General features: G+C 37.3%; 1 protein-coding gene across 5 annotated transcripts in view; it reads right to left on the bottom strand.

Annotated features, from left to right (window-relative positions):
• Positions 1 to 4,014: 4,014 nt before the first annotated feature.
• MRPS9 (mitochondrial ribosomal protein S9) overlaps positions 4,015 to 23,022 on the bottom strand; it is a 31,836-nt gene continuing 12,828 nt past the window's right edge. For 3 of the 5 annotated variants that reach the window (XM_040699180.2, NM_001277757.2, XM_046941023.1), the window contains 9 exons: positions 22,732 to 22,794; positions 22,604 to 22,634; positions 20,214 to 20,293; positions 13,952 to 14,034; positions 11,048 to 11,123; positions 8,294 to 8,462; positions 6,219 to 6,327; positions 5,227 to 5,396; positions 4,015 to 4,217 (listed from right to left, as the gene is read on the bottom strand). In XM_040699180.2, coding sequence (XP_040555114.1) covers positions 4,126 to 4,217; positions 5,227 to 5,396; positions 6,219 to 6,327; positions 8,294 to 8,462; positions 11,048 to 11,123; positions 13,952 to 14,034; positions 20,214 to 20,293; positions 22,604 to 22,634; positions 22,732 to 22,794 — 873 coding nt within the window. In that variant the 3' untranslated portion in view covers positions 4,015 to 4,125. The remainder of the gene's footprint in view (positions 4,218 to 5,226; positions 5,397 to 6,218; positions 6,328 to 8,293; positions 8,463 to 11,047; positions 11,124 to 13,951; positions 14,035 to 20,213; positions 20,294 to 22,603; positions 22,635 to 22,731; positions 22,795 to 23,022) is intronic. The other 2 variants (XM_046941013.1, NM_001277758.2) reach the window with 2 other exon arrangements.

The following is a 23,022-nucleotide window of genomic DNA, read 5'->3' as shown; positions in this document are numbered from 1 at the left end:
GTCAGCATCTGAACATTATATTCCTTGAAACAATGAAGGAAAGGTCTGCACACATTCTGAAATCCATAAGATTAATTTGTTAAACTACAGACTTCCTCCGAGGAGGCCTCAGGAACATCCTGGTTGGTAACTAGGAAAGAAAGAGCAGATGGGATTGGAACTGCCCAGTGGGAAAATCTCCATCATTTCATGCTGAAAACCAACAGCGAAGGTGACCACTGACAGAGGGCTTAAGAACAGATGCTAAAAAATGTGAAGCCTAAACCCATTATCACCTATTTGTTTGCATGTTTTCTCTTCCCACACTGTTCCTGTTATGTGGGCAGGTACATGGCAGTGAGGTGCACCCACGTGTGTTTGCAGGATGGCTAGCAAATACATGCAGCTGACGACTGCTGAGTGCTAGCAGAGCCTAAACACTTTTGCTTCCAATTCCGTTCCATGAGTCTACATAAAATAACACAGGGTACTGTGGAAACTTCTATGGATGTGAGGATTTTATTAAACAAACTGTACAGATGAAACACCAATTGGCAATTTGTCAGTCATGTATGTAACTAATATTCAGATAAATTGCCATAAATTAGTATGCAGCTTTATAATGCCTAAAGCTATACTGCTCTTAATTGTAGTTCTACCAGCTTACACATACTCATTTCTCTAAAACGCAGAATGGTTTGGGTTGGAAGGGACCTCACAGCCCACCCAACCCCTGCACTGGGCAGGGCTGCCCCCTACCAGCTCAGGCTGCAGAGCCCCATCCAAATGGCTTTGAGCGCCTCCAGGGATGGGGCACCACAGCTTCTCTGAGCAGCTGTGCCAGTACCTCACAGCCTTCTGTGTATACAATTTCTGCCTAACATTTAACCTAAATCTGCCTTCTTTTAGTTTAAAGCCATTTCCCCTTGTGCTATCCCTGACAGCCCATGTAAAAAGTCAGTCCCCCTCCTGCTTATAAGCTCCCCTCAAGTACTGGAAGGCCCAAACAAGGTCTCTTCAGATCATGGGCTTTGAAGAAGAGGTAGAACCATAACTTAAATGCAAGCTTTGAGGAAAAATTCAAATTGAATGTTGTTAGTTTAAGAACAAATTTTCTCAACATTCACGTTATGTCAGTAGTATTGTAAAATCCCTCTGCTCCACAACATATCAAGATAATGGCTATGTGCTACTGAAATAACATCAAAACTCTCTGGTTCTAGTCACTGAAATTAGTTTTCTAAAGAATAGCATTCTCTCACATGTATTATTTTGCACTCAAATTTATATCCCTTATCAGCAGAAAAAAAAAAAAACCTTGAAAAAAAATATGAATCTACACTTTAAAAACCCAATTCCATTGTTTTTATATTAACCTGTAGCTACAGAAGTCAGTATTTATAGGGAAGATCCTTCATCGCTTATTTCCCAATTGCGTACGCAGCACTTCTGAAAGCAGCCAGTTTCATTAGGTTGCAAACTGCTCCATCTTGTGGTAAAACAGCAGCACCAATACAAATCAAACAGCTCAGCTTCTCCGTACTGTGGGAACCAGTCAGAAGGTAAACTACTAGAAAACAAGAGCATTGACATATTCCATCGGACTTGGAGCCAACTTTGGTAGTTTACCTCAAAGCAAAATGTCAGTGTGATGGAGGGGAAGAAAACCAAACAAATCCATATGAACCACAGCATACAGTGACCAGAAAGTACAGACTGCTTATTTCCTCCTTATTGCCTGCAGTCAGAGAACACTTTCACGTTTTAAGCATGTCACTCTTATAGCTTTACTGCCTAACACTTAGGTAGGTAGATGAAAAATCATAGAATCATAGAATCGCTAAGGTTGGAAAAGACCCACAGGATCATCCAGTCCAACCATTCGCCCTTCACCAATGGTTCCCGCTAAACCATGTCCCTCAACACAACATCCAAATGCTCTTTGAACACCACCAGGCTCGGTGACTCCACCACCTCTCTGGACAGCCCATTCCAGTGCCTGACCACCCTTTCAGAGTAGTATTTCCTAACATCCAGCCTGAATCTTCCCTGGCGCAGCTTGAAGCCATTCCCTCTAGTCCTATCACTAGTCACACGATAGAAGAGGCTGACCCCCAGCTCACTACAACCTCCCCTCAGGTAGTTATAGAGAGCAATAAGGTCTCCCCTGAGCCTCCTCTCCTCCAGACTGAACAATCCCAGCTCCTTCAGCCGCTCCTCATAAGGCCTGTGCTCCAGACCCCTCACCAGCTTTGTTGCCCTCCTCTGGACACGCTCCAGGGCCTCGATGTCTTTCTTACATGATTTATCATACTCATTTGTCTTTAAAACATAGGATTCTTGTCTCTTACCCCCTTATTTATTTTTTATTTGCAGCTAGAACCTCTAAGTTCACATGTTTATGTACACGCTTTGGTGTGTATGTAAGCACATGGTGTGCAGTGGAAGCACTCGGTATTCACATCAGAAGAATCCTCACATTCCTGTCTTAGAATGGGTATTCACTGAATGCTTTTAATAAATACCACAACTTTTACTGAAACCTCACAGTGTTATCATGCCATACATTAACAGTTTGGAGTTAAATTAGTAGAAAAGCTAGTCAAAGCATTTTCCATTTTCACTAGTGAAAAATACGCCTCATTTAGCCTCAACTTGCTTTTTAAAGAATCAGGTGAGTTGTCTCAGCTGTTAAATTCAGCTTGAACAAATCACATATTTTCAATGAGATCAACTACTTTAGTGATGTGAAAGCTATCAGTGACTCTATAGAGAAATCATGCCGAAGTTTACTGAGCACTCTCACTAAACAAATATGAGTCAAGTGGCTCCAGGGAAGCAATCAGAAACACACCTGTCAAGGATGCACCCTGCTCTGTTTTACTCAGTCCAAGAGATCTATGTGTTTGCTGCTGCCTCTTGAATGGCACTTTGGGAAAACAATGGCCCAATACAGATCACTCAGTTGTTTATCAGCTTCCATGCTCTTCTAGCAACTTTTGTTATCACTGAGGTGTTAAGGTGTAATATTTCGTTCTCTACAGCAAGCATGAGGAAGGGCTGCATTTTCATCATACTCAGAGAAACTTGGAAGGGCCCTGCTGTTAGAGTGACTGAGAGGTGTTTCTTTTTGTCTGCCTTCCCCCTGGCTTGATGAACATTGTTTTCTTTTCCACTGTAGCCTAGTTCCTATGGGAAAGATGAAGGGTATGCTTTTCCTGGAAGCTGTATGTATTTGACCTCTGTCCCAGGAAGGAAGATGGAAACAAACCGAAATTTTGTGCTGATCTATTCTGGCGGGGTACAATTATAGACAGGAGGTGGGCTGCACTGTCATCACCTCCTGTTTCTGATTTTAAAAATAGAAAAGTTCTGACTGGATTTGGCACAGAGTCCAATGCTATCTTTGTGCATTAGCCATATTGAGAACACACCTCTTTGATCGGATCCCCTGAGATTTGAAAGGGTGGAGAAGATTAACTGCAGCCTAACCCTGCCAGCTCTTTTTGCATTTGATGGAAGAAAAAACCCTGACTCCTCCAGAGGGTGATTCAGAGCACCTAAAATTAGATGTTTAATATGAATCACTTCCTCCTTAACCCTGGGGAGGTATCCTGGAGGCAGTTTCCACCCTCAGAAGTTAGCTTCTGCGAATGTTTCTCCATCAGCATCCCCTCAACCTCTGTCAGCATCATTCTAAGTAGTTCCTCAACTCCATCATAGCTTAGGTTGAGTTATGTGGATCACTTATCCTCAGATACCTGAGAGGCAAAAAGAGAGGCACTCCAACACTCAGCCCACAGCTGTTTAGGAGCTGCCTAATTCCAGAACTTTGACAGCCTAGTCACTAAATGAGCAGCCTCATTTTCAAAGTTACAGTCCACCAACAGTTTCATAAACTGTTACTGCCTTCAGTAGAGCTAGAAAGCTGGCACTCAGAATTTGCTATATCAACAAATCGTGTGACAATTTTCAATGATTTAAAATAAATTTTAAAGAAAGCTATTTGTTGAGTCTTAAATAGAGAACACGCTATTTATAATTGTAAAAAGTCTTTATTATTAAATATATTTATCCAACAGTTTTAAATCCTTTGCTATGCTTTGAAATTCTTGGAGCATTCAGCCTTTCTTGAAATGCTCAGACTTAGCGCTTTTTCCAGGTGAACTTCCGTCGTGCTCCCTCTTGACCAGGCTTCTTCCGTTCCCTCACACGTGGGTCAACTGTCAGCAGCCCAGCTACGAAACAAAGAAGCACCCATTTGTTTACTGTTATTAGTTTGTACATGAATTAGAACATTTAGAAGGATAAAGGTCCTGTGTAAAACAAGCTAAAATGGATTTCATCAGTCTCTCCAGTTCAGTTTCTCCGGTAACTGAACTTTCTTCACATTTAACTTTATGGACCATTAAGAAACCATGACGTCCTATTACAGATTCTGTTTAAGCCTTTAGAGCAATGGTCTCTCACTTTTTTAGTTGCACACTCCTATCTGTAAAAGATTTTTGAGCAAGCACCTCAATTAAATATATTCATTCATTTACAAATCATATCCGTGCTCTATTGAAGTTCTAGTATTTTATTTCCTATATCACAAGGGATCTTGTGCGCTCTGTTCAGAATTAGGCCCATCCTAAAGGTACCAGACTCATTACAATATCAGTTTACAGGAGTATTCCCAGCAAATCTCACTTGTCGATACTGAACAATTATAATCAGAGAATCTTGTTGCAAAAAACACAAGCACAAACAGAGCTTTACATCTGTGGATGGCAATAGAGTGGAAAAGATATTCACATTTTGCCAATAATAAACAAAGGTAATCCCCGCTAGTTTGGAAAGAGCATAGTTAAAAGTTCCCTGTTCATAATTCTGTATTTGCTGCAACAGTATTGCATCTAATCACTCAGAAGTATCAAGTACTGCAGCCATTCCATCTTATTTAAGTAAACTGCCAACTCTAATGCAAGAGAAAAGAAACTCCTTTAAGTCTGGCTCATTTCATATAGTATGTTTATGCTTCTTATTCTCTCTCTGAAGCTCCAGCACTTAAGTTTGAGAATATAACTTTCTATACATGAAGAAGGCACAGCTATTCATAAAGTCAGATCCCATTCATACCGCATACAAGGTTTTACTGGGATTATTTTTTCAAATTTGCACGATCTGCTCCTTAATTATTCTTGCATTAATTCACTTAAAGTAGAAACACGCTGGGAAACACTGAAATCAAGTCTCCATTCCTACCTTGTCTCATAAATTCCACCTCTGTTTCAGTCACAAAACTTCGCAATGCTTTTGCAGTGGCCAAACGTATCGCTCCAGCCTGTGAGGATCTTCCTCCACCAGAGACTGTGCAAATTGCATCATGCTTTCCAACTCTGTCTAGAAACTGGAAAGGGAACAACAACTGCTCTCTAAAAATAAAAAAATAATACTCATAATAAATTAAAGTTTGTATACAAAGTTGTTGCATACATTTCCTATCACATTATACACTAAAACAGTTAACTTTAACATAGACATCCAGAAAGGTATTTGCATCCCTGAGGTCTCACTGGAATAAAATAAATCAATAGGGAATTAGCAGCAAGGATAATTTTCAAACTGTCAATGTTAAGTACTTGAAGTTCAGTTTCGCAATTAATTTTGTCTTGCTAATTATCTGTGGATGCCAAGATCTGGATGTTACAGCTGGGCAATCTCTCACCCTACTCTTCAGCGCAGAATCCAAGTTTCAACAAAAGACTGACAAAGGAAGGTTTCTATCCTTTTTGAGAAGTCTTCTCTAAAGCAAGTTGTGCACATCCTTCAAAATCTGAAGCTACATATGAAGTTTCCCACCTTGTTTGCTTCCACTATATTACTGAGTAATTACACATGAATATAATGTGCAAATCTCTCAGGAAACACTTCAATACCTTATTTTTATTATTATTATTTCTTTAAATTAAAGTGCAAGTCCTTTCTAAAGCAACCAAAATTCATGTTCTTTGTTTCTGCACCCCTGCAGAAAGGGATAAGAAACAAAACAAGGCTTGTCAATCAGTTCCTCTATTACTGACTCCTGAAAAGTAGGAGAAAAATAGACTAATCTTCATAAAATAGGCAGTAATACAGGGAAAAAAAAGATCATAGTATCAACTCTACAATACAGAACTAAAACATAATTGTATAGCATTACTTCTGGTGGAATATTTTCAGTACATTACAAATACAGCATTTAATTGTGCTCTCACCTGTCCTGCAGGACTGGGAAGTAACGTAAAATATCTATTCCATTCACTGTAATTTTTCCAGTCCCATTGTCATAAACTACTGCAGTAGCTCTTGATGTTTTTCGTACACCTTAAATAAAGTAAGAACAATCTGTTATGTGCCTTTAATATTCTAAAGAATTTCAAGTACCCAAGAAGTTAAGCTGATCTTTACACTTCCATACAGTACCAGACATTTCATTTTGGAGGCTGATGCAGCAACAACAACAACAAAAAATGGGGGTGGGGGGGGGGAGGAGAAGTAAATACAAACAATGAAATCAATTCTCTTAGGGGCGGGGAAAAAAGTGAACTGAGGTGGAATAGAGTTTACAGTCTACTTCCCGTATGTTCAGAAGGTCAGGACACTTTCTGGACCTGATGAGGTCAATGTATTCAAAAATTAACTGCTTGCTCAACACCTATGCACAATTTCAAAGTCTAATGACTTTACAAAAATCAAATAAATAAGTTTAAGACTATTCACATGGAAAAGGTTAACACTGACTATACAGATACAAGCAACGCCCATGCAACATTTAGCATTGTTTCCTCAGAAATTACTAGTTGCAATTCAGTTCTGTAGCTTCATGTTAAAACATAAACTCTATGCTAAAGCCTCAGAACAATCTTCAGTAGCACAAAAATGGGATGACTGGACACAAACAAGACTCTTCTTGAATGTACTATGATGGCTTTTCTTAAATAAGATGGCTTGCACAAATACAGTAACTACTATTCAGAACACACCACCAAAAAACCAGGGTAGATTAAATTCCAGTTTGGCTCTTTCACACTTCTTTGTTATCATGTCATCCTTAAGTCAACTCAGTGAAAACACAGTTTGCCAGCCATTTTGCCTCTCAAGTTGATAAAATTGTAGCATGGCCTGGGTTGGAAGGAATCTCAAAGATCATCTGGTTCCAACCTCCCTGACGTGGGCAGGGTTGCCAACCAGAAGAGCAGATGGCCCAGGAACCCACCAAGCCTGGCCTTCAACACCTCCAGGGATGGGGCATCCACAACTTCTCTGAACAGTCTGTTCCAGTGCACCAAGAGTGAAGAACTTCTTCCTAACATCTAAACTTTTCCTCTTTCAGTTTAAATCCATGCTCTCTTGTCCTGTCACTATCTACCTGCATGAAGTCTGTTCCCCATCTGTGCTCCTTTCAATGACTGGAAAATCACAGTGATGTTTCCCCAAAGCCTTCTCCAAGCCAAACATCCCCAACTCCCTTAACCTTTCATCACAGGAGAGGTGCTCCAGCCCTTGAGATCTCTGAGACCCTCATTCTAATGTACTTAGCAGTTAAGAATACACATCCCTTTTAGAAGTACAGCATGAAATACATACATGGCACGCACAGATCTGCATATGCTTTGTCCAAAGAGTCTTCAGACCTTCCTATCCATGTTGTTGCTATATTAGTTTTCCCAGACAATCACTCTTGGCTCTTCTCTAACGTCATCTCTGTCTCAGCACCAGCGACTGATTCCTGCCCCGTCTCATTATGCCAGCTATCAACTTGCTTGAAAAATTAAGTTTCCTAATTCTCTGCAACTTCCTCAGCTGTTTGTATACACTGAAATGCCTTGCTGCAGATTCTTCATATCTTCAAAATTCTCATTTGATGAACTACCTACACAAGTCATGCTAAAAGTTACTTGTAGGTCTAAGCACACTACTTTTGTACAGAAAACCAATGCTGTTATATCCATGGAATTCGCTGTATGTGTTTGTGCTCCTCTCAACCCTCCCTCCATTATGGTCAACAGACAACTTTTCACAGTAAATTATTTTTTTAATGTATGTGTAGAACAAGGAGGTCCTCTCTGCAAAGGTCTCAGAACTCAGTAGATATACTGTGCCAAAAACTTTGACTTTGTTAACAAGCTCTATCATAACTCAGTGTTTTAGTACATAATTAACAATTACATATCCAATATACATATAAGTACATAAAACGAAGCAGTCAAACAGTGTCACGCACACACTCACGTTATAAAGAATGAAGAAAATAAACCTGCACCACTACCAACCAACTCGAAGTTATTACCTTCACCAGTGCTGAAGGCCACTCCTTGCTCATCATACTTCAAGGGCTCAGTAGATACTTTTTGCAACTGCACAGCAATTTCTTTGGAAAACTTTTTGATATAATTCTCCTCGATGTCACTGCATGGCAACGTCATCAATTTTTCTAAGAGTCGAATAAACCTTGAGTACTGTAGACAACAAGACTTCATTAAAGGATGCAAGTGTAATTGCATTTGCTAAAACTTTCTATTTTTACATACTTGATCTTTCTACTTCACTTTTATTGATGATTTCTGACAAGATGACACTTTTGCACCTACATGCTGATTTAAGAACAGCATGCAGATGCATCATTTTCTATGTGACTAAAGATACCTAGCTCTTTCTTCAGGCAACAATGAAGCATTAATTCAAAGTATAACCAACCCCTTCATAATACAGGATTATTGTATTAGAATGAAGTTCATCTCACTTTTTAAAAGAAAACAATGAGGGGGACTTCATTCTTTTATTATTATTAAAATGGCAGAAGGAAAAGATTTTCACCTCATTTTCAGTAAGTCAGCATATTCATTCACTTGGAAATAATTTTATTTCACTAAACTGAACCTCTTAAATGATTATATTTCATAATATATACAGGAAATACCTATCTATCTATCTTTGGCTGTTCAAGCTGAGTTACTTTAATGTTTATGATTTCCTTTAAAACCTAACAATCAAGCTATTTAAAAATTCAAGAGATACTTGACTTAAAGGGCAACCTCTTGAAATAAATTATCCTTTGCTACTGTGTGGTTCTCTTTCCCCCTTACACCCCCTCCGAAGTTCTTCAACATGAGATTAAAGAGTAAACACCACTGTGTTAACCCATTTGTGCTAAAAGCTGGGATGTCCTGTTAAGAAGTGTTACTGGCAGGGGCATCAGATAATAATGCACAGGGCATGAAGGTATATGCCATCTTCTAAAATGGATTTTTCATATAAAGATCCATCACTGGATCTTTATTCTTGAAGCTTGCTTTACTTACAAGTTCTTAAGGTATTTTTTACTCTGTTTCCAGAATTTTCAGCACAAAATTATTATTTTTTTGTAATTAGCAACAGACTCTGGAACGCTGACATCACTCAAGAAGCGATTTCTACCTAACGATCTGACACAGATCTGTGGTAAAGCCTTTGAAGATCAGGAATATAAATATGCTAAGGTTTAAGTATTACAGAGGCTGCAGGTGAAGAAAGCTTCCAAGAGTTTTTTTGCTTACACAGTATGAATTAAAAAAAAGAGTTATGATTTTGCCTAATAATGCACACACCACAGAAGACTTCTTTGCAGTGGCAAAATAGAAGAATTTGTGCAGGAAATACTAGCAGCTCATTCTTAGGCATTTCAAATACATTTAAACATCAGTGGTTGTGCTATAGGCTGAGACTTTGTGTTTTTACATACGAGAGGCCAAAACATAACAGGTCTTCCCCCCGCCCAGTCTACTGGGCAATCTTTACAGACGTGTTGCATACAAAAACCAAACAGTGAAGAACACTGAACTGGTTGGCTGTACAACCAGATCAGTTTCTGGGACTCCAAGAACAAAAACAACCATCCCAAATGCAGAAGCTACTGAAAACACTGAACTTGTAATTGCTTCTAGTAGAAGATCACTGAAATCTCCTTGGTATATCAGAGTGGAGATTTACAACAGCAATTTCAAAACTTAGACCTGAGGAAAAGAATCTGCTGAAGACCTTTAACTTCATCCATAAGCAGCCAGCTATCACGTTACTGTTCTGTAGGACAAATGAGCAAGTGGCATCTTTGCTACTATTTTTGTAACGATACTGTCCAGAAGGGTTTCAAGAACACTGTAGGTGGAAAAAAATACTTGGAATGCTCAGATAATTCGTGTTTTATTCTCTGGTACTATCATATTCAAGCTTGAACTTCCAAAACAAACCCGAAGTTGTTCAGTCATCCAGTTGTTACAAAACCTAATGCTATTTAAAAAGCTCTGAATAAGAAAATAAGATGCGTGTAAAGTACTCTGAATCTGTGATCCAATGAAGCAATACAACCTACTGATAGTGGGAAAACTAGAAAAAATTTTCTCTCTTCTCCCATACTTCCTATCAAGAATAACTAAGGAGCTATCCCGGATCAGATCACAGATCTATGTAGCTTTATATCTTGTTTCTGATGTTTGATTCTGTAACCAATCACTAAGAAAATGAATTCTTATTTCTGACCATTTTTCTCTGTTACTTCTCTATCACTTAGGAATATTATGTCAAACATTCTCCGCAGGTTTATCATTTAACACACAAAAATCCATTGTGTTTCCCATCTTTAACATTCTTTACTGTAGACAAGAGGTGAAAGGTTCTAGTTCCATTCTTTCATCTATAATTAGAATTGCTATTATAAGTTGTCACTGTGCTCAATCCCTGACAACACGATTAGATGACAGGTGCTTTTACTCTAGGCCTCACAATGCTACCAGAAGAAAAACTAAACTATGTTAGCTTTATGTCAGGGTTAGAAAACCCTTAATTGTTCTGTACTAGGGCACATTTAAAAAAAGGGACACTGGACACTTTTAAAGGCAACATGAAATCAGTGTGATAGTGCTCTAACCGTATATATTTCATAGGAAGGATGACAAAATCTTTGAAGAACACCTGCTACTATGTAGTACCTTTTAGTATCCAAAAAATGCACAGAGTCTGTGTTTTGAAGACACAAACCTCCTTAAGATTAAAAAGATTAATTACTTACATCATCATCTGACAGTTTTTCTAACAACATTCCTTCCAATTCCGTCTTAGTCAGCCATCTGCTGCCAACCAGGTTTCTGTTAAAAATATCACATATATTCTCCCTTTAATTAACTAAGCAATTAGAGTTACATCACAAAGGACCACACTTACAGTCTTAGTTCAGAAAGACGTTTTCCATCACAAATGAATACACATCACATTCCCATAGTAAACAGGATAAGGCCTATGCTGATTTTAAGAGATATTTTGAAAGGAAGGGTAACTCCACATATTGAATGCATCAAATTAAAACTACGTATTTCACTTGTGTTTTTCATATTATTGAAGTCTGATACAGAGCAGGAGTAATCTCATAAAAGTAAGCTATCTACTCCACAGATTCAAATGTAGTTTATATTTGGTTTTAGTTTTAACTCTCTGCTAAAAAAAGTCTGGTTTACAAGCAACAAAGAAAAAAAATAAAAGGCAGGATGTTAAAAAAAAATTCTGAAGCATCAAAATTTTGTCTGTGCTCTTCAGTTTATTGGTTCAGTACCCAAACTGAACAGTAATCACAGTCAAAGAAACAACGTACCATATCTTACTACGTAACCTTGATACGCTCAGTACAGTAACTGTACTGAAATGATAGCAATTGCAGAGATTTTTAAGAAAATAGCCTCATATGCAGATGTTAACACAAACAAAAAAGCTTGCAACAAGTCTTTGGAAAACAAGTCTCACACAAAGACCGACAATACAACGCCAAAGCTACCTAGTAAATTTAAGGCAAAGCAGTAGCAGCAGCTTTCTCAGCTCTGTAGGCTGGGGTTCTTCCCATGGTTTTGTTATGTTTTTTAAAATACATTATCTTAATAAACAAGTTCTGATTCAGAAAAGCATTCCTACTCAAGGTGATTTTGAATACTACTTAGAAGGTATGTTTCTAATGTTTCTCCAAGTCACATGAAATGCTTACTTAGAAACAATGCTGGTTTTAATAGGAATTTTTAAAAGTTCCAAATTCTGATAAACTCAAGTATATTATACATATATTTACAAATGGCTACTTGCAGTGAAATCAGTGATTTATTTATTTTAAATATGTGAAAGCTATAAGCTTAAGTATTTCAAGGTCAGCTTCCAACCCTACAGTTAATATTACAGTGCGTCCATGATAGATTGTTTTCTGGAAAAAATAAAGATTTCCCTCCCTCTCCTACTTACCTTGAGGAGATAAATTATCCAGGCTAATCTCAGAGGAAGTACCACATCCCTTAAATCCTTTAAACTCTCAGAGCTTTTATAAACATAACAGAAGGAGGGGATAAAAACAAACCACACTTTCAACCCTGACTACCTTTAGGTCATTTTTCACATCAATAAATCCACCATCTGAGCTCTGTAAGGAGTTAGGTTATTTTTCAGCAGTATGCACCAAGCAACTAAATTCATTTGTTCTCATCTGTTTAGAAACTAACATGAATCTATGATAAAACATACTGTGGCTCATAGGATGCTACACAGACACCATGAAGAAACATTTAATTACATATATATACACACACACACACACACACAATTAATATATGGTAATAACAAGTAACTGTTATTTAAGAAAGAAATAATCTCAACAAGTTAACGCTTTCTCTTCCTCAAACATGGCTGAAAATAAGAAATGGCAAGCCAACATGATCTGCAACTAAAACCACACACATCTTGCCAGAAAATGCAGAGCAAGAATAAAGAAAACAATAGGGACACTGAAAAGAGTTATCATACCAAACAAACAAACAAACAACCCACCAACAACAAAAGACTGAAATCAAGGCTTCCTAGCTGTATCCAAAAGCAAGAACACAGCTTAGGAGAAGCAAATAGTTATTAATGTATACACTCATTTCAAAAGAACTGTATGCATGGAGAAACCAACTACAGCATTCTCCACAGCTTGTTCTGGTCAATATATATACATATACCCTCTCCACCCAGTGGATAAGGGCAAGCTGAAGAGCTTGCTGTGCTTACCAGAAAAGTTAAAGAAAGAAGAGAAACTTAACTCCTATTAACTCCACAGTAGTGGTGATATTTACACCAACTCAAACAAATAAGCTTTTCTAAAATTACCACGATTTTGATGATCTAGATGTCCAAAGCCTTTAAAAGAAAAATAATAAAGGATTCTGATGGTCTTCGAAGTAGTACTGGCAAGTAAAAATACTCAAGAACTGAGTTTATAAAAGACTATTACAAAGCTCAGCTTTGGCCTTCAGATTTTTCAAAAAATCAAGCAGTTTATTTGGTGTTTACAAAAGCCTTGTTTTCTCAAAGAGTTCACCACCCCTTCAAAAATCATTAATGAAAAAATAACGAGAAAACTTTACACAAAGAACCCTGCATACTCTCTAAATATCTTCAAGATGTACTTGCAAGAGAGTGGTGAGGTGCTGACACAGCTTCCCAGAGAGGCTGTGGATGCCCCATTCCTGGAGGTGTTCAAGGCCAGGTTGGATGGGGCCCTGGGCAGCCTGGTCTAGTATTAGACATGGAGGTTGGCAGCCCTGCCTGCAGCAGGGGGGTTGGACCTTGATCCTTGAGGTCCCTTCCAGCCCAACCCATTCTATGATTCCATGACTGCAGAAGTCTTACAGAGGACAGCACATTGGAAAGAACAGAGAGAGATATTAAAGAGCAAGAGAAATAGCTGGGAGTTCACCAACTTCAGGAATAAGCAATGAATACTCTGCACATATGGATTACAGATAGACTTTTAAACCTGAAATTAGCATACAAATGTTAGCCAAGCAATCGGAAAAAAAGTCTGAAAATGTATTTAGGCAGGATGGGAGAACTATACAATGTGCCAAAACAACCAAAGCATTAAGAACATCAATCTCAAGATCCATTCCAACTGGAAACTTACTTTTTCTCCTTCTGCAGAGAAAAGCCCTGAGCAACCAGCTGGTCTTGATGTTTCTGAACGTTTAGTAGTTTTTCGTATGTTTCCTAAAATACAAGCAGAACAAATAATGAAATGCATTTCCTATTCAATATTAAATGCATTTTAATAACAAAACCTATATTTTCACTGTCCAAACATCTAGAATTCAAGAGAAACAAGTAGAGCTCTAACAAATAAGACAAAAAAAATACAGTTCTGTTCAAGCTAAACCAGTGAACATTTAGACACTATATGTAATATTTTCATATACGGTTCTAAGTAGTTAATGTTGCTGTTTTTCTTCAGTGTTTGTTGCCCTCTTACAACACAGGGCTCATACAAAAATTCTCAAATGTATACAGTAGAACAGCTACATCTGCCTAATGGATGTGCCTCCAAAACACAAAGCACAATGATTCCATTGGAGCATCCACGTTTCAGCTTGTCGTCTTCAAGAAAGTGAGAATATTTAAAACTGCAGATTATTTCATTTAGCAACACTTCTGTACATTTAGATTGTCAGTTTTAACAGTGGTTTGTATCAATTAGAATTCTCTGTTAGCATGGCACACTCACAGGGACAAAGTTATACATCATCTTACATTTATCAAAACCAGAATTTCTGCTCTTTCAAACATTACAGATATACCAGCTCTGAGTTTTTTGTACAACTTCTCTTTCAGAACAGTTTTCTTGCAATTCACAGCTATGCATCCCCAAACCACGCTGCAGTGACAGTGATTTACAGCTTCCGAAAACCAAAAGCAAAAATACTCGAAAAGCCACACCGAAAATATTACAGGAGTGACAATGCTCTTAATGAGCATTTTCGCTTTTCTTCAGTTAAGAAACTTCCAGAATATTCTGTTCTGAAATACTACGTCCAGTACTCTGAATTACAAAAGTGATTTAAATCACAAGTTGAATATTCTGAGAAATAATTACAAACAATACTGAAGAAAAAGAATTTTTGTACTACAACAAAGTTAATGTATGCCAAATCATTTACCTCCAGTAAGATGTGAGAACACGAAGCTTGTAATCAATTCTACATACTTACATTACAAAAGAACTGATCAGGAAAAGAAATGTGAGAAAGCTATGTGCTGTCAAAAATTAACCACTGCAATTCTGTTCTCAACATAAGCAATACTGTGATTTGCATCAGGATGCAATGAATTTTCTGCAAGTTCACAGTCGTTAAAAACACACAAAAAACCCCATCTTGCTTAGAGTTATAAGCATCTACTGTCCAAGCTGATTTATTCACTAAGAAAAACACCGGCATACTGACTAAAAATGTGTACTGAAAACATGAACTAAGAACTGATTGGTATCTGAGCTGCGTACAAAGCATTTAAAGGAGGACAATTCTGAGGCCTGTAATGCAGATCATTGGCAATATTTTTAACAGGACTGCTAAACAACAGTATTTTTGGAATAACTCCACAGTACAAAATCCTGAAGCATACAACTGTCCGCTTCTCGAGACAGCACAAGAACTCACATATTACAGTAGCATGCCTTGAAGAAATCCTTCAATTCTGACAGAGATAACTGTTTTAGGGAGGAACTAGGAAAATTTCTCAATTAAAAGCCTATTTATCTTCACACAGATGCAACAATACATAAAAGAGCAGAACAAATCATAACTTCAAGGATTCCTAGTCCTTAGAAATACATATATGGATCTCTAAGATAACAAGTTACAGTAGCACCACTTTGGGCAAGACTCATTTCACATCAGCTCTAACAGTTTTACTTCCAACCAGACTGCTATGCCGCAGTAATTATTTTTTGTACAGGAAAAGCAGACACATGGTTTGGGTTAGTGTGCATGATGTGTGCCTGACATCAAGAGATTTAGTATGCATTTGTAGTTACACATGAAGAAGAACCAGGATGAAAGCTTCTGCTCCAGACTGTGGTAGGTAGGGAAAAGGACAGGAAAGTTTTGGCTGCAGGTATCTGCCAAGAACTGACTGGAACAGGGGCTTTAGATTCTAGCAAGCTCTATGAGCTTCTGTAGGTGGCAGTCACCAAACGGGGCACGGAGAAGATACTCTTGATATTGAGAAGACTTGTCAGATAATCAGACAAGGTAATGGATTATTAGCTCATAAATACAGAATTATAGGATGGGCTTAGGTCAGAAGGGACCTTAAAAGATCATCTACTTCCAACCCCCGCTGTGGGCAAGGTCACCACAAATACATACATGGAGTTCTCACTTGTATGCAAGCCTCTCTGCTTATCTCTTGGAAGGCATGTAGTGTCACCTTCCTACCTGGCAAAGATGTCAGCTCTGCCTACTCAAACATCCATCACCTTCATGACACTCCAGCATATATTTTTAATTGGGTTAGCCTTACTGGGATAGATTTTTTTTTTACTGAAACACATATATATGTTTCACACACACACACACACACACACACATATATATATATTCAGTTTCACACACACACATATATATATATATATGCACCAACAAAAGCCTAACACAACTATATCACAGCTCTTTAAAAACACTACTGATATACACATGTGAATAAAATGAGGTATTGGTTTTCACCCACCAGTTGTTAGACTCAGAAATTCATTGTTACAACCAATAATAAAACTTCACAACCGTTAAAACAGTGAGATCTTTCCTTAAGACACAGCACAGGTACTCCCAACCAGAGCATGCTTGAGTTCTAAAAACGTGCACTTGCAGGAATGAAGACGATCCCTTTAAAAGGCTTTGGTTAATCTATAGTAGTATGTCCACTGAAATAAAAAAAATATCATAAAATACTTTGATGTGCAAAACAAATCAGTAATAAAAGTCAATTTGAATCTCTTATGAGATAGAATTTTGCTCTAAAGTACTAAAAAAAATGAATGCAAGCGTTTAATCTCTGTATAGAGACAGAGTCAACGGACTAAAAGAACCACTCACGTGCGCAGTAAAGCATTTGGGTGATTCTTTGCACAAATCAGGAATTGTGTGTAATGCCCAATAATTTATCTGACAAATCTTCACTCCCCAAAGACTAAAGAAAGCGTCTTGAAGGCACGCTTGCATTTCCAAAGCTGGCAGGTGAAGATTTTACCAATCACTTCAGGATTCAATAGTCCAATTCATGAATGTACACATCTGTGTGCCTTGTAAACTCAGCTATTACACAATCAAAATAGCTGATTTTACAAGATTGGCTACAAACTGAACTGCTTCCGTATCTAAGAGAAGGATCAAATTTCAGATCCGTGTAAGGATGCTGCTTTTTAAAATCAGAAATATTACTATTTTATCCTGTATAAAATTTTAGGAAGAAATTAGCAAATGGAAACCCAGAAGACGACGTGCTTTTGTGTTGTTGTTTTAAACAGAAAATACCTATTACAGCATTAAATTGGTTATTATTATTTTGGTTTTTGCATACCCCATAATATTTTTACATTGCCTTTTGCCTTTTTTGCTTTTTTTCCACTTCAGCATGTAGATTTTTTTTAAGAGTTAAAATGATGTATTATATGCATTACCCACCATTACTGATACTTCTAAAAAAGTAACTGCTGCTTTACATAAAAATACTATTTTGCTGCATACAGAACTGCACGAAGAGCCCATTGTCTCTTACTCTACACATCACAAAAATATGACCATATCCTCTCTGAGAAACTTTTAAGTTCAATGATGATCAAATATACTGCCAAACGTTTGTGAAATTGTTTCATGCAGTAAGAATTTTTCATCTGTCTGAAGAAAAGGAAACTGTTCTTTCCCTACAGCTAAACTTTATTCAACAGGCAGAACAAAGGCAACAATGGAATATAAAGTGAATAACCTTTATGAAAGTTCATTTAATATTCAAGTCATAGCAACGCATATATTGGCTGTTATAATACATGTGAATACATACCATTTCTATTTCCACTAAGTGGATAATATTATTTACTAGCATTAACTACATCAACAATGCTGTTAACACTGATGCCACTGAAAATTAATAAAAGTGCAATTCTGCAGGAGCCTACGTAGTAATTAACAGCACACAAATTTCAGCTAAATATTATGTTTATCCGATTTATTAGACCTAACGTAGCAATTTAAAGGACATCCTCAAATGGAATTGATCGCTTCCACCAGACTGTATTAACACACAATCCCTTTTTTTTCCCTAGCCAAATTAATTAGCTTTGAGATTTAAAAATACATTTTCTTAAATACACATTAGCCTAATAAGAGGTTAAAACAACACTGGGAATTTCATGCAGATTTCTTCTTTAATTTGGCTGACTAAAAAAAAAAAAGAAAAAACTTAAATCTCGCTTAATGGATTCAGGCTTACTGAAGTCTATTTAATGAAGATATTCAGAAACATTCTAAGAACACTCCAGCACTTAAACATCCTATACTAATGAAATTTGTGTTTGTCAAAGAGGTTTTGTTTGAAGGTGGCTGCCACTGTTAGAAACAAGATGCACACTATTCTCTTTGAGATTTCCAAGGCAATCTTGCATGCTCTAACTACTCAGAAGAGCTAAAAATAAACTTGTGCTCCTTGTAAAATTTGTAATTTCTTCATTATGATGGAATGCAACAAAACATCTTGCCCTTGGGTTGCTCTGTTTCAGCCAAAACAAATGCAAATGGCTTGTCAGATGACAGCTGTTTGATAAGGCTCCTCTACAAGACCTGCATGCTTTACTTTTTTCCGTGAAACTTGGGATGAAAGGCAGAAGGCAGGAAGAGAATTAATGTAGCATACAGTCTAAAGGCAATGCTACAACCGTGATTAAGTAGAAAAGTTAAAAGGCACAGATTTTCCACAGCCTCGCTGCGTGCAACCCATCCGTGTAACAAGTTGACAGGCCTAGCGCGTCAGCTCCATCATCCTCTCCGACAGCTAAAACGCAGCACTGCATCCCTTTTCAGAGAAAATTTGCGTCTGCACCATGAAGCGTTGTACATTATTTCTTAGCACTGCAGGGGGCTCAAGTCCATATGGAACCTTCACAAATATTACCACAGATCAAACCAGCGGCGTTTCGAGGCAGATTTGACATACCTATTTAAATGAACAGCAGGGGTCCTCGGGCTGCCTCAGGCTGTGCAGGAGAAAACCTCTGTGGAAAGCCTATGCTGCAGCTCCATTACTCAGCAAAGACACACTCTACATTTATCATTCATTTCATTTCTGCCAGGGCAAGAAGCTCATTTGCCCAAGGTCAACAACAAAAAAAAAAAAGAAAAGGAGGAAAAGGGTGGGGGGAGCTGGTTTTTATTCTCCTAAAGAAATAAATGTACCTGACAAGTGGGGATTTTGTCCTTTGGGTACACAGAACACAAATATCAGATAATTCTAATGAAAACACTACACCCCATAAAACTATGTGCCGACTTCGATAACATTTTTTTTCCTCTTTGTAGAACAAACTAATCACACAATTATTATTATTATTTTTTTTTAAGACTGCCAAATGTGGAAAAGAATCCAAAATGACTGTGGAATTAAATTCTTTGGCATACAGCAGCACTGCTTTCGTCTTCCCTAAGTACACATAGGAAACATACACATCTTTATAAACTCTTCTAAAGAGACAGATAATGTTTGCCCTACTGATGGTCACAGATTTGAAGTGCCTATTCATACCCATGTTAGGACTCGGGACCTTGTTACGTTCAGATAAAGCTTCTATCATAAAGGTAAACAGATGCAGATCCTTTACTCCTGGAACCATGCTAATCAGAAAAAAAGCCTCAAGTTTGCATGAATGAAACAGTCTCAGAAAAATCAATTAAGCAGTTTAAATGCAAATTTTCTTCACACTAAATGTCAGCACAAATAACGTTTCCTATAGCTTTGCCCTTCAAGGGAAAAAAACAACTTTTTTTTTTTCAATATTATCCTACAATGATTTTTCTAGGACTGGCTGTTTTTGTTGTCTGTGCATTCTCCACTACTAACCTTATGCCTACAAGAAAGCGTTCAGACTATTCAGATGCAGATCTCAGCCAAGACTGAAAAATAAATCAAAAATTAAGCAGCAACTGTTACGTACTCTATTCTCCTAAGCGTGACATTAAAACACTCCTAATAACAGACATTATGACAAAAATATACATTGCATCTATCTTCAGTGGTTATATGGCCTCCTGTGAAAAATAAAGTAGGAGCTCCTGACATGCATCTCTAGAATAACATGTACTTGACTTGGAACTAATACTATTTACTATAGATTATAATGTACTTACATGCATTAATGAGTAATACGACTGCTTGCCAGTGTAAAAGAGAAAGTGAAATGGACGGCCATCTTCTCCCCACTGGATTTCTAATGAAAAGCATGATTAGACAAGAAAGCAATACACACACACTAAAAAAAAAATCCTTGTATTTAATTGCAGTTATAAACCTCTTTCGTAGTACTGATTACCTTTTTAAGTATCAGAGAGCAAAGACATTTCATAGGTATTCAAATTGTCTGGAAATGCAATGAGTTAACCTTGTTAAAAAAGCAATCTCTAGCTGTAATTATAATGATGTAACATAATACTTCTACATAACTCTTTTAACATGAGGAAATTTCCCATGTATGTCTTCAGTAAACTTCAAAAGACTGTACAGTTGGCATTACAGATGCAAGTATCCACTTCAGAAATAAGTGAAAATTAAGAGAACTGAAATCTACATAATGACTGTAAAAGACTAAAGATCAACTGCTCTGAAAAACAGTGCTTCAAATGCAGAGCACATTATATACTAGCGCAACACATCTAAATCAAACCAAGTATTCATACAATTGTTTTCTGCAGGTAACTCACTTAAGTTCAGAACTCAGGAGATTTTAAGATTTGTTCATGTTAATGCCTTTGGGCTATATTAAAATAAAAGACTGATGCTATGGTTTACATAATTAGTACAGAAACAAAACATTCAATTCAGCACGTCCAGTTTAGCTTTTTCTTAATGGACAAAAATATTTAGAGACATGAATTTCAACCCAAGAAAAAAAACAACAGATTACCAAATTTAAGTGTCTCAACATGACATAGATCTCTTCCAAATAAAGAAAACTAGCAAAAATAAATACCCAAGAGCTTTTTAAAAACTTAACTGTAAAGAAATGTCCAGCCATTTTATCCAGTAAAGTTCACACGAAGCAATCTATGAGCTACAAAGATAAGACTCCATGGACCTGTCTTGGATTGCTAAGATTGGATAAGGATGCTATGCATTGCATTCGAACATTAAGCAAGAATACAACAGAAGTGCAATGCAAAGGTGAAAATTTTACAAAGACAGAAAAAACAGAGGGGTCTTTTACTCACACATTCTATTAGGGAACATATGAATTTCCAGTTACATGGCTAAGGAAGCGTATTTAGGAGAAATGACTATCCAGGAAACATTCTGAAGGATAAATTTATGGCTTTGCACTTAAAATTCTTAATGACACAATGGACAGACAGTCAGGCAACACTGCCTTTAAAAAAAGTATATTGAAAAGTGCTATTTTTAGACATATAGATTCATATTAATTAGCTCATACACTTCTTAGGGCAGAGTTAGCAACTCAGTGAATTCTTTGGTCCTGAGAGAACACAGTAGTAGCTTAGTTCTGCCATAAACAACTCCTGGATTTTAAAATAGCATCACTAATTGTTTTATCCTTTTGCCTTCTACTTTGTATTTCATGTAAGGAGTGAGTTAGAAATTAATGCATGATATCATTTGATAGCTGACATTCCATGATTTCTGGCAAAGTGACACCTTTCTAGAAGACACACAAAGCCTCAAAAGCATCAAGAATCTACTGACTCCAGGTACAGTAAAAGGAAGAAAATGGTAGGATTTTGCTGGTACTGAGAAATATACACCTGCGACTTAATAGTTTAATGAGTAAAGAATTCCATACCCATGCTACTAGTTCACTTTAAAAGTTGGGAAAATAAAATGAACAGCAATATCTTTTAAGTATTCTTTACAAAATTAATCTGGTGATTTCAATCAGGTTCTCACCGAGCAACACATTGGCATGTCAATGATACAACCGAGACTTCCTAAGGTGCCTCGGGAAGGAAAACCAAAGACTGTGGATTAAATGCGGAGTTATGACTTTCAAGTACAAAACAGGACATAATGGGGTGAGTTTACACTCACACCACTCACTGTTCTCTCAAATGGCAATTACAAGGCTTAATTTCTCTGCTTTCACAGCACCAAAGTTAGCAGGAAAGCTTTAGTTTAAAATAGCATTATGGAATATTTTATAGATGTGATAGACAGCACTGTCAAAAAAGCTACTAAATACAACAAAAGGTTTCCCTGTGACTTCAGCGGATTCTGCACGTCATTCTACCTACTGTTTATTTTTAAACACAGAAAAACATTTATCTACAGTCAGCTCACAAGCGCCTGAAAAGACCAATGGCATGCCAGAATCCAGAAGTATTTTTTTTTAATCCAAAAAGCTATAGTATTAGATCAGCCTTTGCACTGCTCATTAGTTCTCCCCAGCCTCCCTCCCTCCCCCCCCCCCTCCCCCCATTGTTCCTCATAAGAATACATCTATAAAAAGCATTTCAAATACACAAACTAATAATGCTTATAAATACATAAATACAGAATCATGAACACTTACTCCTCTGTTCTGGAAAAATTTCACTGGGATGCTGTAAATAAATAAATAAACCAGTATCATCAAAAGGAAAAGAGTTACTTGAAATGCCATGCTATAGTTATTCAAAAAGGCAACAAAAAAAATCCTACCTTCATCATTGGCCTGGCTCGCTTGTCGAATAAGCCCGAAGGAAAGAGATAGGCAATAGCTCTCTGAAAACAGAGATCACATATGTAATTTTTCCATAAAAGCAGCATCAAAACACTACTTAGGTTCTCTGTTGTAGATAAAATGGAACTGCTGCACACATATAAGCACGTCAGTAACAAAGACTACCACATATCTGCTGTGCTGAAAAAAAAATTTCCACAGGAGTCCTTGGGAAAAGTAAAATCTCATTCTGACAGTTGCAATCTAATACATCAGAATGAGTGAACCTT

This window comes from Gallus gallus, chromosome 1 (genome assembly GCF_016699485.2).
Source record: "Gallus gallus isolate bGalGal1 chromosome 1, bGalGal1.mat.broiler.GRCg7b, whole genome shotgun sequence".
NCBI classification, from domain to species: Eukaryota; Metazoa; Chordata; class Aves; order Galliformes; family Phasianidae; genus Gallus; species Gallus gallus.
This window is presented reverse-complemented; position numbering and strand designations above follow the sequence as displayed.